Source organism: Nyctibius grandis, chromosome 28 (genome assembly GCF_013368605.1).
Source record: "Nyctibius grandis isolate bNycGra1 chromosome 28, bNycGra1.pri, whole genome shotgun sequence".
Lineage (NCBI taxonomy): Eukaryota > Metazoa > Chordata > Aves > Nyctibiiformes > Nyctibiidae > Nyctibius > Nyctibius grandis.
The window spans coordinates 3,003,674-3,018,547 of record NC_090685.1 but is presented as its reverse complement, the minus strand read 5'-3'; the positions used below and the strand labels follow the sequence as shown (position 1 = coordinate 3,018,547).

The window sequence follows — 14,874 nt, the reverse complement described above, 5'->3', positions numbered from 1 at the left end:
AGTCCTCCTAACAGCTCCACGTTCTCGTAGTTCCAGTTATGTCTTGTTGGTTTTTTTTGTTTGTTTTTTTTTTGTTTGTTTGTTTGTTTTTTTTATTTTATGCCCAACAGTACTTCTACAAGGAAAGACAACAGGATTATGAGTTTCTTATGGTAGTGATTGTGGTTTCTGCAAGAATTGTCAGTTTCCTCTGGTTACTATTGTACAGAATCTATTTCTTTTTAATGCTGAGTATCCATTTGTAGGTTCAGAGTGAACAGGTTAGTTATGTTCAGGACTGTACTACAAATGCACTTCTATTTTAAATTCAGATTAAGAGATTTAAGAGACTGCCTGTGGTATTTGTGACTCCTATACAGTGGGAGGTTACTAGCAAAGAAGAAAACACTCAAGGTAAATGTGCTCAAGCAACAGCCCCCCAACACAGTTACTCCTGCCTAATACAACAGCCCTTCAACAACTCAAAACAATTTGATCCTCACAGATACTAGGGCATCCAAATGCCCCTGCTATTCCAAGCTGCTCTGCTGAGCTGAGCAGACTGCCAATGTTGGAAACCCGTCAAAACTGCACCAAGGGATTGCTTTTCTTTTCACAATATGCTTTTGACCCGTTTAAATCAAACTACAGTCAGGCTGCAGTGACTGGCTCTCCGTAAGCCTACATGAGGCAGGGAACAAATTATTTTTCATTTCAAAAGCAAGAAACGCAAAAGGAACAGATGAGTAGGATTTCTAGGCAGTGCCTAGTGTATCCCCCCAGCTACGAATTTAACAACGCTCACTCAGCCAAGACGTGGGAACCTACTGCAAAAATCACCCATCCTCAAATGACCCCAGAGGATCTCCAAAAGTGAAAGCAGCCAAAGAAGGGGAAGGCCTGAAGGGGCTCTGTCCAAGTGCGCCAGGAGGGGGAAGAATGCCTGGCTGCAGCTCCCGCAGCATCCAGGTACATCCACACGCTTCTGCAGAGAGAGGCAGGGTGCCTCCTGGATGAGGCATCCTCCTGCATCCATCTCACACCAGAGCAGCCGCTCTGCAGAGACTGACCACCCCCCCACAACGGCCAGCACAACTTGTCCCAAGCCCTGCCCAATGGCTCATTCTGGTTCTCAGCAAGGTAACACCACTCGCTCGTTTGTGCATCGCTGCAATGACGGGATTTGCCCAGCTTTATGCCCTGAGCTTTGCCCTTCATGTTTCTGTGTCCATGACCTAATTAATGAGCACTTAGGTTTAAAGAGACATCAACTCCTGCAAGCATGACCGTTTACAAGCGCTCACCTGATTCCTTTGTCTCCCCATGAGCAGGACGCAGAGAACATACAACACCTCCAGCTTATACATAATCTCTTGCATGATCTTCATGGACTGGGGAAGCTGTGTTCGTGTTGAGGTGTTGGCCAATCCACTTTCATCCGAAGACTCTGAACAAGATGGCAAAGATGTGAGCCCGAGGCAGCTTCAACAGGAAAGGATTTGTTAATTATTACTTTCACACTGAAACACTGCAGATGTAAGACCAGCACGTCTGCTTGAATCTTCTTCTCAACTAAAAATAGTGCCATACAACAAATAACCAATTTAAATTAAATGCTACAGAAGAGAAAAAAAAATAGCTGGAACTTTAGAGGAGATAAAATTACATTTTTTAAAAAATTATTTATTTTTTCATAAGCTAAATGGTGTCATCTACCTAAAATAAGTAGGATCACCTCTACGAATTAATAGACTACTGTGCCAGAAAGGACATGGCAGAAAAGGTAATACAAGTAGGGGTGAGATTATCAGAAGCATTTACTATTAAACTACTTTCATTTCATTCCTCAGTACCAGTATACTTAGGCCACAGTTAAGTAATTTTCATAGCTCTATCTAGAATTATACTGCTAAGGGCAGAAATAGGATATACCATGCCATGATTGCAAGGGGAAAACACGACAGAAATCATGAGTGACCCAGAGAAAGTAAATAAGGAGACAGTGAAACTTGTAGGTTACAGTTCAAAAAGGAGTCAGCTCTTTACACCACACATAACTAAGTGATGAACTGCCCTGCCACCCAATAGTGTGAATGCTTTTTGAATCCATGTGAAGAAATAGTAACTAGGCGAACACACAAAGGAACGAAACCATCAAAGGCTAAAAAGCACAGACACCACCTCTGACTCAGCAGTCCCTAAGCCACAAGCTACTGGAGACTGAGGCAGTACTCGGGGAAAGCACGCCCAGGTTTGCTTGCTAACTGATGTTGTGGGTCAAGAGCTGCGACTGGGCATGTTCCACCTCAGCAAAACTGCCTTGTGAATTCTGTTCCAAAACACCAAGCGTTCTCCAGTTATCACCAAGCTGGTGTGTATAAAGGTATTTGCGAGACGCTGTTGGAGCATTCACGTATTTATTTTTTTATGTATTTTCAGAAGTTTTAATAATTAATTGCTACAAAAGTAATGAAGCTGGATAAGGAAGAAAGTTTTCCAAAAAAGTATAGAAGCAAAATTTAGATATCAGAATTTTGGGATAATTCTATTCCGTTACCAAGTACTTCAAGTTCTACACGACATACATTGCTTTTTTGTAATATCGAAGAGTGAAGAAACAAACCAGGCGCTTGCTTCAAAGCATTTTTGTAAGGTTGTATTAACACTTCCATATGCTCACCAGGAACATTATTTTTTTCAAATTAACTTATTTAGTTCTGCTGGAACTACCTTTCCTTTTTAAAGGGACCGCTTGCTTGGTATGAAGTATTTGGACCTAAAGCCATCAGCCTAAGTTTTAGAGCAAGATGCTGGTAAAGTCACTTACCTCAGACGTGGGTATTTTTGTCCCTCCAGGGGAGATCAGTGCTGAGGATGTACAGCGTTACAGAGTTATCTAGGTGTGCAAAGGGCACAGTTTGCCGTAGGACATTTCCTTTCTCTAACTTTAGTTCACGAAAAAAAAAATCAGTGCTACACGAGAACAAAACGGGAGTCAGACTTAAACGCTGACACGTCGGTCTTTCATGTAAAAGGGGAATCAATACCAGTTGAAAGGAAAAGCAACACGTGGCAAACACTGAAGAAGGTTAAGATATGCATCAGCTAATGGTGGCTAGAGGAACGCAAGCCAGATACCTGTACTGCTCTGCTCTGCCTCTTCATTTGCCACTCTCATCAGTGCATCAACTACTAGTGCACTGTCCAGCCAGGCGTACCATTCCTCCAACTCCTGGAGGAAGCTGGAAGCACCTGTTGTTTCAGACACCTTCCGCGTTGCCAGTTTGCACAATCGCTCAATAAAGCCTGGAACATTCAAAAGCGTAGCTGAAAAAGAAAAAAAAATTATTACGATTTAAGATCACCAACACGTCATCAAATCCTCTATACCACAAGGTACCAAAGCATCTACGTTAGCAACATAGATGAGTACACAGAAACAAATTCCATCTGGTTAAAAAGTCCCTCTTTGTGCACTCTCCTAGTAAGGGCTGGAAGAGAGTGTACATTCCCTAGGCATAATTCAATCAGTGTTAAACTGGTTTGTGTCAGACTTACACTGAAAAAATATTAGTTCCACCCTACTCTAACTGCTTGTTTCCAGCTGATTCCCTTTTACTGGCACTGCTGTTTTCCAGTCCACAGTGAGTCAGTATCAAGGAACTGATCTGACTGAAAACTATGCTGGCAGAAATAAAGCAGCAGCCCTTGGAAGGGGCAGCTCCACCTCCCCTTTTCTCTGTGTGAAGCTACCTCCTTCCTTTTACCTCCTGTGGTGTTTGTCTCATACCAAACTGAATAGCTCACTTCAGTAGCTGGGCGGAAAGCTGTTAGCTTTTTAAGTACTAGTTTCCTGAATTAGTTTATTATTATGGAGCAAAACAGATGGGGAACACATGAACTAACTTGGGCAGCCCCAAGTTAGAGGGTTTTAATTAATGTGGAACTACACCCTTCGAAACAGCAGTTCAAGGACAAAAGCTGCTGGTCTGCAAAATGCTTGGGGAGATGCTAGGAGCTGCACTTTGTCCTAAAGGTTTCACAGAATAACTTAATATACAGGTCCTACGTGGTACCATCTCTGCAAGAATAAGCTCCCTGATAAAGTTTTTAAAATGGAATATGCTTTATAGTCTTAGATACAGTCTCTAATCGTACAAACAAAAAATGATTAGTTAAACATTTGCTTGGTTAAGTTCAGCTCTGTGGGATCCAAGCTTATTCAGTTCAACTAATTTAATTTAAACTTTGTACCCACACCTACACATACTTGTCCATTGTTCTTTACAAGCAAGTGACTGGGATAGAAAACAAACCCAATTATTTTAAGCCACTTAGTTAATCAGAGAGGGTTGAAATGACAGAAATTAACTCACCTAATTACCAACATTACATGAAACTGAAAGCTACAAAGTAAGTTTCATTAATAGAAAAGATTGTTTCCAGGAAACTGCTTGAGGAAAGTGAATAAAGAAAAAAGCTTTATAAAAGCATGCTTACAGTAACCTCTAGAAACATACGCTACAGACGTGACATTAAGAAGAGGGAAACTTTACACCCCGTTGAGATTCTTCTGCATTTCTTGACATTGTAACAATTACCTTGGTTAATTTCAGCTCGAGAAGGACCCAAGTTTTTTTTCTGGTGTGCATTTTTGGCAAGAAGCGTGTGCTTGTCATCGCTTCCCGCGTCAAGTTCAGAAATGGTGACGGCAAGGATCCGGCAGAAGTTCGCAAGCTGTTGCTGATCAAAGCTGGACACAAGGCTTGCGAGATTGGGAATATCATCCAGTTGTATCATTTCCTGCAGGAGGCAACATCAACTCAGTAAGCTGCACATGATGTTCAATAAGGGAACAGAGACACAGCCAGAAGGCTTCAGCTACAGCTCTTCCCTGGCAAGATCTGTGTGATATTTCAATGTTAGTAAAAGAGAAGCAAACAGGCAGCAACAAGGGAAGAGCCTGAAAAAAACTGTGATTTACAACTGGTGTCACGTTTATCAACTCCAGAAGTATAGATACCCATCTTTTAAAGACTAGGTATTTAAGTAAAATTTTGGGGGCTTTTTTTTAAAAAAAACTAATTTAATAGACAAATTGCATTTAGCTATTACAAAGCTTCAGTTCAGTTTTCCACTTGTCTCTGTATTCTCTTTGAAGGTCACAGATAAGAACTGAGGAAAAAAAATCTAGGCATCAGTCTTTTTCATCAAAAGATAGTAAAAATATTTTTTTTTTTTTTTCCTGAAAACTGTTTTTAACATATGTTCTGATAAACTAAGCTTGTTTCCTATTTCAGGATATACATCATCCTCAGCTTTACCCTAAAAAAAACAGTAACAAGCTACAGAATCCTGACCCTCTCCACAACAGGTACATAGACACACTTCATTCAGGATTTTTCCAAGGTTACACCTCTAATATTTTACTTGCATCACGTCAGGGCACTAAGCTGTAATGATGCTGGCAGGCAAGTTCAAAAACCTAGTTTGTGCTGAAGATGTAGAGTGCCCTGTTCCCCCAGCCTACAACAAACCCCAAGGTAAGAGAGAAGCACGGGAAGCCTTCCAGATGTCAGGAAGACTACTAAAATATTTGAAGTGTAATCAGAAGGCAAGGATGAAAAATTAATTTATGAGGTTCATTTTCTTTATTTGAAATGCTGCTTGTACTTTAATGACAGCTAGGCACTCACCCCCCCAGCATCCTCTGCAAGCTATGCAGAAGTATTACAAGTACGATACTACACACGTAATTTGGCTTTGGTATGAAATGTGGTTTAAGTTAACGATCACTGTAAACAGTCAGGTTTCAAATAAGCTGCAAGAAGTTAGAATGCTAGCTTAGAGGATTATCTTCAGCAACATGTCAAAGAAACAGCTGTCTTTCCTCTAGTGGCCTCCAAAGCCACACAAATAAAATGAAGAAACCAATAACTAACCTTTTTAACTCCCAGGATATCTTCAATGAGCCTTGCAGTTTGTAGGAATGTCTTTTTGTTTGTCATCAGTGTAAACAGGAACAACACAAAGTCATTTCTTTCTGCCAGTCGCCTTGTGACTCCTTCCGTCTAGAAAGCAGCAAGAAGCACAGACAGACCCAGAGTCAGAGCACACCTTGACAAGTCATATGTTAGACACACGCAGGGCAGTTTTACAGATGATGTGTTATCGAATCAACTATTCCCAAAACCAGGAAACATTGTGTTTAAGGTGACCAAAACTAGCTCCAGTCCTTGTGTGAAGTTAACATGACTCTTGCAAAAACTACAGGCTCCAGGATGAGAGGCTTCATCTCAAGGAAGTTGTTTACTTGCCTGACTCAAAAGTAAACACTGCATGCCTGGAAATACATCAGAGAGGCTTGTCTCTGCTTTCCCATACAAACTGTAACCAGCTCCATTTTATGGTATGTAAATGTAATCTCCAGATTCCTCCTAAACTGTTCGCACTGCTCTCAGCTGGGCAGAGTCTGAGCAACCAGAATCAAGCATTGGCCATAATGAACTCGGGGATGAACCCAAAAGTCATGCTAAAGCATGAACTCTGCTTCATCACCAAGTTCGTTAAGGCCAGTTCTCATGCTCTGATCATTAAAGACAGCGTTCATGCTCTGATCTCTGCTGAGAGCATGGCCAGTCTTCTCTGGAATTAAATGAAACTTAGAACTACATCCTTACTGCTTGCAAAGCTGTCTACTATATATGACTGACATATTACCAGTGCTCACAGAACTAGACTAGCTCAAATACTTCCTAAACATTTACACATAAGCATAAGAACAGCTAATGCTGCACACGTGTTTCTGTGATTCTGAGCACTTCCCGTTCAAGAGAGAGCAGTAATACTGAAGTGAATTAAAACAGCAGCTAGTCTATAAATTGCAAACTTGTTTCTTAGTGTATTACGGTATTCATAATTTGCAAAAGTTGCATAACCTGTAGATAAAAAAAAAAATAAAAATCCTATAAGTCAAGAAAAAAGTGTTCCCTCTCTTCCCCCTCCCATGTGTACACAGATACTTAGTAGTGAGAACATGACCTATTAAGACTCAAACTCTCAAGATTAGGTTGATGTCTTTGGAAGAGGTCCAAGTCAGTAACTGCCTTTTTAAAAATTTTTGTTAAACACTGTTCTCTAGGTAATTACACATTTTATTATGTCATAAAGCAAACAATCCTAAGGGATGTTCCCTGCATGCATAATCTGATGCATGGGCTTTTAGCTTCAGTATTTTAATGGCAAGGATTTCAACAGGCCTTTAACCCAGCATCCTCCTTAGCACTGATACGACATCAACTGAACTGAACTAATATTCAGCACGTGAGGGAGTTGCAGGATCAAACAAAACACTTTGCCAGCACCATTACTGAACTAGACTAACTGCAGCTCGGGTTAGCAGGCATCCATTTCCAGTTTCAAATTTTAAGTTTGAATACAACACAGGCTGACACGGCTTTCCTATGGAAACACAGATAACGAAAGATCCAAACAAGAAGATTTAAACTTGACAATGTGGTTAAGAAAACAGAAATTGAGTAACACATCAAAATATAGGGCGGTCCTATACTTAACTGAAGGAATTTTAATGAGAAGTTTCAGAGTAAGTTTAAATCATGCTTAAAAAATTCTGCATGTTGTCTTATCAAGTGTCACATGTAAAACGTGACCAGAAGAACACTTTTCCACAGCAGCTGTACTTACACATATACACGTGTTGTACAGTATGCTTAAACAGTCCTTGATGAGGTCATCACTTACTGCAAAGAAGAAAACAGACATTCACTAGCTATACACCACTAAGGAACACTAATGTACACAGTCGTGACATGAATAGCTATAAAATGGGTGAGAACTTCAGGCTAACTGCTAGCTCAGATCGTATGTGCAAATGCCTTGGAGGATAGAAACCAGAGGAAGAAATATTCTACGCCTGACCTGTTCACGTGCTCTCTTCCAAAACTACTATCGGCACTGCCTAGGACCACAGGGAGAGATGTACTTGTGGTCTGGTGCACTTCTTAGTCACACACAAAAGAAAACGACAGGGATGTAAACAGTATTTTAGAAAAAATATCAAAGATCAACTCAAAATTTGTCGATATGAGAAACTGCTGAGACACATACTAGCTCCAATTATTAAGCATGGGGAAAAAACAGGACAGTTCATGCAATTTTCTCCAGGCAGCATTCAGGAATTCACAGAAAAGCTTTCAATCTGATTTACTCCAGCATTTTAATATTTAAAATAGGTTTTCAGTACAAACATACAACAGCTGCCTCTAGCTCAAGTTCAAGTTACTTCACCTTTGAAGTTCCCTGGCTGACAGGCATGGAGTGTACCATGACATCTCCTTTCCTCAGAAGGGTTCAGGGAACCAGCAGAATCACAGACAGGAGAAATGAAAACACTAAACTAAAGCTGCTCCAGCAGAAAAGCTGCGCTGAAGCTACTGCGCCCCGTTGGCAAGTTCTCCTTAGAGCAATTTGGAAATTAGTAGTCACTGTGACTGGATCAGGAAAACAGCCTGCTTTTCATTATCTCACAATCTCTGCAGCTCCTATTACATAAACAATGTTTTGTGGCTTATTATTAATAATTGTTAACTGCAGCCACAGTAACAATAAAGTTTCCAGTGATTGCAGATTTACTGCATTGAGAGAAGTATGTTATGCTGAGTGCATGAATACTCCTGAGCTGTGCTTTGCAACAAGTGACTATCCTAAATCCCATCATGATTCAGTACTACAGAAAACAAAGAAATCAATGATTCATTTCGGAACAGGAAATTGCTGGTATGGAAACAGAGTAACAGAAAAATAGAATAATTTCTGTCTGAATAAGGACACAAGGCAAGAATGAAAAAAAGATAAAACACCTATTTACTTACTTTTCTGTTTCTTTTTCTGTGTAATAAGAGTTGGTCTCATGAGAATTTCTACTAAGAGCTGTAACAACAAGATAAAGAATTAAGGGAATAATCACTGGGATACAAATAACCAATTAATCTGTCAGTGACAAATCCAAACTTAGTCCTGTCTCTGCTGAAGTCACGGAGGTGAATAATAGAAGCTCTACAATCAAAACCCCACTAGTATCAAAATTACATTGACAAAAAATAGTTGTATTTATCCTGAAGAAATAATAACAGTTGTATAAAATGATCTCCCACTGGCAAGTTTTAAAGAATTTGAGTCTTCAAAGAATGTAATTTCACATGCATCCAGATACCATCAAAGATAGCTATCACACATCTCCCAAAATAATGGACCTTTAGCGATAATCTGCAAAGAATTTTGCAAAGGCTCTCCCTAAATCTTCCTTGGCCTCAAAATACATTTCAGGTCTAGACATAAGACAACTTAGTTGCTCCAGATTTTAATCTCACCAACAAAGAGCAAGCCACTGCTTGTGTACATGCACCTTACATGTATACTTACACATACGTTTACAGATATTTGAAGTGTTGTCTCATTTCTATTTCAGGAATGTAATGGTTAGCTGTCCAAGACTAGGACTATGGCTCTGATAGATGTAGAACTGATCTTTAGTTGTTCTAGCCTACACCACTGGTTTATTTTAAAACATTTAAAAAAATAGCAGTTTATTTAAAAATGAGAGTTAGCCACTAGAAGGAACTGATGACTTCTGCAAGAAGTATTGCAAAAAGCCCCTCGTTTTAAAATTCAGTTTAAAACTGTTAAGAGCAATGTAGGCATCACCCAGTCATGTCAACTGACAATATACTTACGTTTTACAACTTGCTTTGTCTATTTGTCCCAAATTAACTTTATCCTCTTTTTAATGAACTACCTACCCAGATACAGAGGAAAACATCTGCTACCACTGGAGGCACTGCCCACATTTTAAGCGCTGACAAATAAATAAATAGGCAAGTTTAAAGAGGAATATACATTTTCCAGCAATACTGGTAATAGTAGCTGTAGCATCAGTAGGGTAGAGAAAAATGACTACAGCAGTAATGTAGTGCTCATGTTAACGGCTTCTGGTTTAGAAGAATGCACACCTCAAGGTTCGGTACCCGAGATAAGCATCCAAAGATATCCCTATGCACTGCTCTTCTGGGAAAGAACACCTGCTGCAAGAGTCTGTCTTTTAAGGATGGCTGCAGTCATGATCGCTCCTGACTTGCCAGAGTGGATTTTTTCAGCTAGTATTTATTTTTTCTGGTCAATACTATATCACCTTATTCTTGCAGAACTGGTATGCTCCTCACATACACTCCAGGGACTGGACTGCAGTGGTGTGACACACTCCTTGGAGAAGGCTTTCTTCAGCCATCCTACTGAAACTGCAACAGTATGCAGCAACAAAAGCAAGAGTCCAATGGCAGAAAGAGAATAGGTAAGAGGGTGCCTCACCAGAGGCAGAAGGAGCAGAAAGGGAGTTATGAGATCTTATTTCTTAGAATGGGGTTGCATTCACGTCCAAAGTCCACAAGGCTCGTCTAGTGTCACGTGTTTGTATTCTCGGGTAATATCTTACATGTATTCATATAAAGGGAGGAGACACAAATGTGCTTTTGTTCTTCCTTGATGTAAAGGCTGTCAGAATCCAAAAATATTTAAGGAATATACTATCACACATTATACCATACAGAGTACACTGCCTTCGAAGTTACTGCTTCACAGTTTGAGATACCGCAATACAGAATCAGCACATGGCACACACAGAACCAGCAGATTAGACTACTCCCCTTTCAAGTCCTAGAGTAGGATTTTCAAAAACACATTGTGCTGGTTTCTACCACTGCCTTTAACCAGATTAAACCCACTTGTATCAGCCAGATCTCTGGCCATAGTACCAGGTAATTACAGTGTATCTGATATTTACCATCTCCAGCCCAAAGAAAAAAAAAGAAAAAAGAAAAAAAACCAAAACCCAACACACGCATTTATTTAAATATGAAACATAAAGCCATTTTCTGTGCATTCTTATATTAAAAGCACTTCTACAGGAAGTATCACAATTTCCCTTTAAAAACAAGGGAAATTTAGAATGTTTTCATACAACGTTCTGAATCACTTGGGTAGCTGAAGACTTTTGTCCTCAGTTGACAGTACACCAGCAACTAAACCAGTGCTAATTCCAAAACAACAAAACCTAAATAAAAGTTTTACTTAAGTAAAGGCATGCTAAGTGTAACAAGAGAGAAGTAGCAGACACTGTTTAGTTAGACCAAATGAAAAAAAAAAAAGGAAGAAAGTGTCAATTAGTTCACTGGAAAATACAAATCATACATTTCTAATGAAAGCTAAGATCCCATAGTCTGTCACCATAAAATTGAGCACACTTGGGTATTTCTCTAATGTAGAATTAAAACAAATAAACAAAAAGATAAATTGCCAGAACGTCTACAGAAACCTTGCAGTTCTGTTTAAAAACTTTTCCATAGATGAAGTAGCCCGCACTGCATGCCAGCAACAGACAACCTGGCTAAGAGAGTGCCCTAGTGCGCTTAAAAAAAACACCACATATCCTTCAGTGGGAAGTGAAATTCTCAGTGCTTTAGTACCAACTGTAGTATTTAATCTCACAACTAGAAATCATTTGGAACTGTTTTCATTGAGAACCGAGAGGTCTCACCTTTTTTAAGTTAAAAACGGACTACCTGAAGAAACAGCCATGTCTTCCATGTCATATAAGAAAAAGCATCTCGTTTTTGATGATGCAATACCTCAGAAAATAAACCCTTTTCACATTTTTTAACAGAAACAGAATTCTAATGCTTAACATCAAATTGGTAAAGTCATTCTGTAGCTTGCATTTAGAAGCTTCAAAGGTCTCAAAGACCTCACTTACAGATTTCGCAGTGGCACGACCATCAGGCAGAAATCTTTTGATATCAATGAAAAAGCACACTTACATCGACTCCTCCAAATAAGTCAAATGTGTATGTATTTGGGAAGGTGGACTCTTGAGCAGCTTTTCTATCTCCTGTAACAAATGCCATGGCTTCCATTGAAAGAAGTGCAGACATTTCCTGCATGCAGTAACAAAAAAAGACAGTTCAAAAAGAAAACTGTTCATCACTATAAACACAATTGACTCCAACTATTTGTGTGATCTACTGACTAATCAATTATGTGAATTCCCAGCTCTTATCTAGCACCCAATCCACAGACACTATCATGCAAACAGTATAAAAAAATCAGAACATGATCACAGTAGACTTTAAAGACAGCAACACAAAATAACCCCTAGCTTTCAGGAAGAACAGTGCAGACAGTACCTTTAAGATGCTTTGGCACTGGGAGAAGTCACTGTTTGGGTGGCTATGTTCATACAGCTTTTGCAACAGCAAGGGAATCCCATTCCATTTTGCTTGTTTATCTCTTTCCTTTAACAAGGCCTCTGTGATCTGCAACAAAGGAAGACTATAATTCCCATGTGTCCAATGCTTCACACCCAGGAAAACAACCTTATCACCTCCCCAAAAAATCAACAGCAGAGTATCACAGAAAAATAGTTTGTTGTAGAGACTACCATTACAAAATCCAGTACCTCTTTCCATGCAACAATTTATCCAGGACTGGTAGTTGCAGAATTTTACAAATGGTCAAAATATCTCAAGCAGGACAGGGCTTAAAGCAGATGTTATCGTTTAGAGTACTTACTCTCATTCCATATTTTTATATTGATCAAATATTTTTAACTACCCTAGTCTAAGGTAGACAGAGCGCTGAAGATGGAAAGGCTTCATTACTCGTCTCATTCAGCTAGTAATGAGTATTTCCTCAGCCAAGTCCCGGAAGCCATCCTTGGTCATAGCAATGACCCACACCACCAACATTTACCAGCAGACTCCAGAAGAATGTATCAAAGATACAGAGAAAATTTCCTCTGTAGTCTTGGGCTGGTTATAGATGGAGACCAACAACTAAATCAGTAGGAGAACATTTGCGTTATCCCCTGGGAAGCAGGCTGCAACCACAAAAAACCCCACGTTTGCACTTGCCACTACATTTGTGAAAACTTTCTCCGATTTTCCTCCTTCTCCCCAAAATATATAAAAAAGTTATTAATATTCACCGCTATATTTTACACCTGAAAAAAAAAACCGAAGTAGCAGTACAAGACTAATAAATATTCTGCTTTGAATCCACAAAAGATGTTTTGAAGTCTGAACACTTCCAGGTTACTGCCAGGAGATGTTGTAAAGGAGGAGCTCTTCGTTAAAGTTCACCATCTAGTCAATGCTGACCAAAATTTAACCCTCTTCCTTAAGGACACTTCAGAGGTACCTAGACCAACCCCAAAATAGGGACTTACCCTTGTACAGAAAGGTAAGGCAGACTACAATTACAGCCAGCAGGATTTCTGGCTGGTTTCACAAAATTCATATATGCCCTCCAAATAAAAAACAAAATAAGGAAAAAACCATCCAATCCTCAGGGCAGCTAGACTGCATCTCAAGGCAACATTTGTGGATTTTCTCTTACTCCTAGACCTAAACATCTAAGCTGCTCTCATTCTGCGTAAGTGGCTCCCCAAACCTGTCTGTGCTTAACTTGCATTGTTTCCCTCCAGCCTGCTTAAATGTCCATTGTTAACAGTTAACAGCCAGGAAATCTTGCTTCTTATTGTTCCAGCCAAGACATCCTTCTCAGCTATACCTCAGTGTACAATTCCAAAGGGCCATTCAATTCCTGCTTTGACAATTATATGCAAATATACCCCAATTTCTAACTGAGAATTTAACCTTTTTCTCTGCTTGTTAGCGTACAGGAAGACGAGAAAAACGATGCAAGCACGTGAAAACTCAGACTGGCAACGTTAGCTGCTATGGGTCCTCGCCCTCCTTCTAAGCTTCCAGATACTTAGGGTCCTTTTCCTGACACAACACCCAAATTTGTACGTAACCAAGAATTTCAAGGCTCTTGAAGTATCAGGTTTACTTGCTACAAAGGGTGATTGAAGCAGCTTGAGCAAACCTGGGACATAAAACTCTCTCCAGTTTTTAACTCTTCCCTGCTTTCCGACTTCTGAATAAGCGTAACCAACCAGCACTGCTGGAGAATGAGGCAGAGCTCCTTCCGAGGAGGCCGTTTGCACAAGAAATGACAGGACGAAACTAGAAAGTCAAAATGGCTTCTCATCGCCTGGACTGTGAGTAATGGGTCAGCTCCTTTGAAGTCACAAATTTCTCCTTGTAATACCCAGCACAGAGAGAGCAAGAGGAGCTCCACCATTACCCGATCTCAGGTGCGGGAGGAGTACACAACCCCACAAGCGGCAGGAGGAACTGGATTAATTGCTGGGTAAAGTGCAAAGAACGTGAAGCAAAATGCCAGGGAAAGAATCCAACTCTCCGGCTCCAGCCAATGTGGAAGATACCACAGGCAACGATGACGTACATGGGCTGCAATCTCAGGTTCCAGTAACACAGCACAGAATTCCAGCATCCAAGTGCTCTCAGAAAAGGCCAAAAGCCCTCAATCGATGTTAAAACCTTGTCCTGGGCTTAATACCACATTTGTTAATCGCACGTCGCTTCTTGGTTTGGGGCAGGATCCACCTCCATTCTCAGTTCTGTACTAGTTGTTCTTCCTCTCCCTGTCCTGGACTCCGAGAGGCAGTCACTTGTGCTGATCTGCAGAAAATGTTCAGAACTGAAATTCGGAAAGAATGAAGTAAATGTTTCCTTGCTCTCATCTTCTTTTAACTGCTTTCAAAAAAAAAAAAAGAAGCTTTTCTTTCTCTTGATTTAATATATGTCTTTGGTTTCATTGCAAGCTCTAGCTTGTGGTCCCTATTCTGTATTTATGAGGCTACCCTGGCTCTGAATATTTCCATTGTGGCAGGGCAGTATTTGCCAACGCAAAGACTTTGGATTCTGTGGAGGGATTAAAATTCAATTAGATTGTATGGAG

General features: G+C 40.1%; 1 protein-coding gene across 1 annotated transcript in view; it reads right to left on the bottom strand.

Annotated features, from left to right (window-relative positions):
- TRPC4AP (transient receptor potential cation channel subfamily C member 4 associated protein) overlaps positions 1-14,874 on the bottom strand; it is a 36,234-nt gene that overhangs the window by 14,094 nt on the left and 7,266 nt on the right. Inside the window, exons 2-9 of the mRNA XM_068419739.1 lie at positions 12,234-12,362; positions 11,868-11,984; positions 8,871-8,928; positions 7,684-7,739; positions 5,922-6,050; positions 4,581-4,782; positions 3,118-3,306; positions 1,284-1,426 (exon numbers count right to left, since the gene is read on the bottom strand). Of these exons, the coding sequence (XP_068275840.1) occupies positions 1,284-1,426; positions 3,118-3,306; positions 4,581-4,782; positions 5,922-6,050; positions 7,684-7,739; positions 8,871-8,928; positions 11,868-11,984; positions 12,234-12,362 (1,023 nt within the window). The remainder of the gene's footprint in view (positions 1-1,283; positions 1,427-3,117; positions 3,307-4,580; positions 4,783-5,921; positions 6,051-7,683; positions 7,740-8,870; positions 8,929-11,867; positions 11,985-12,233; positions 12,363-14,874) is intronic.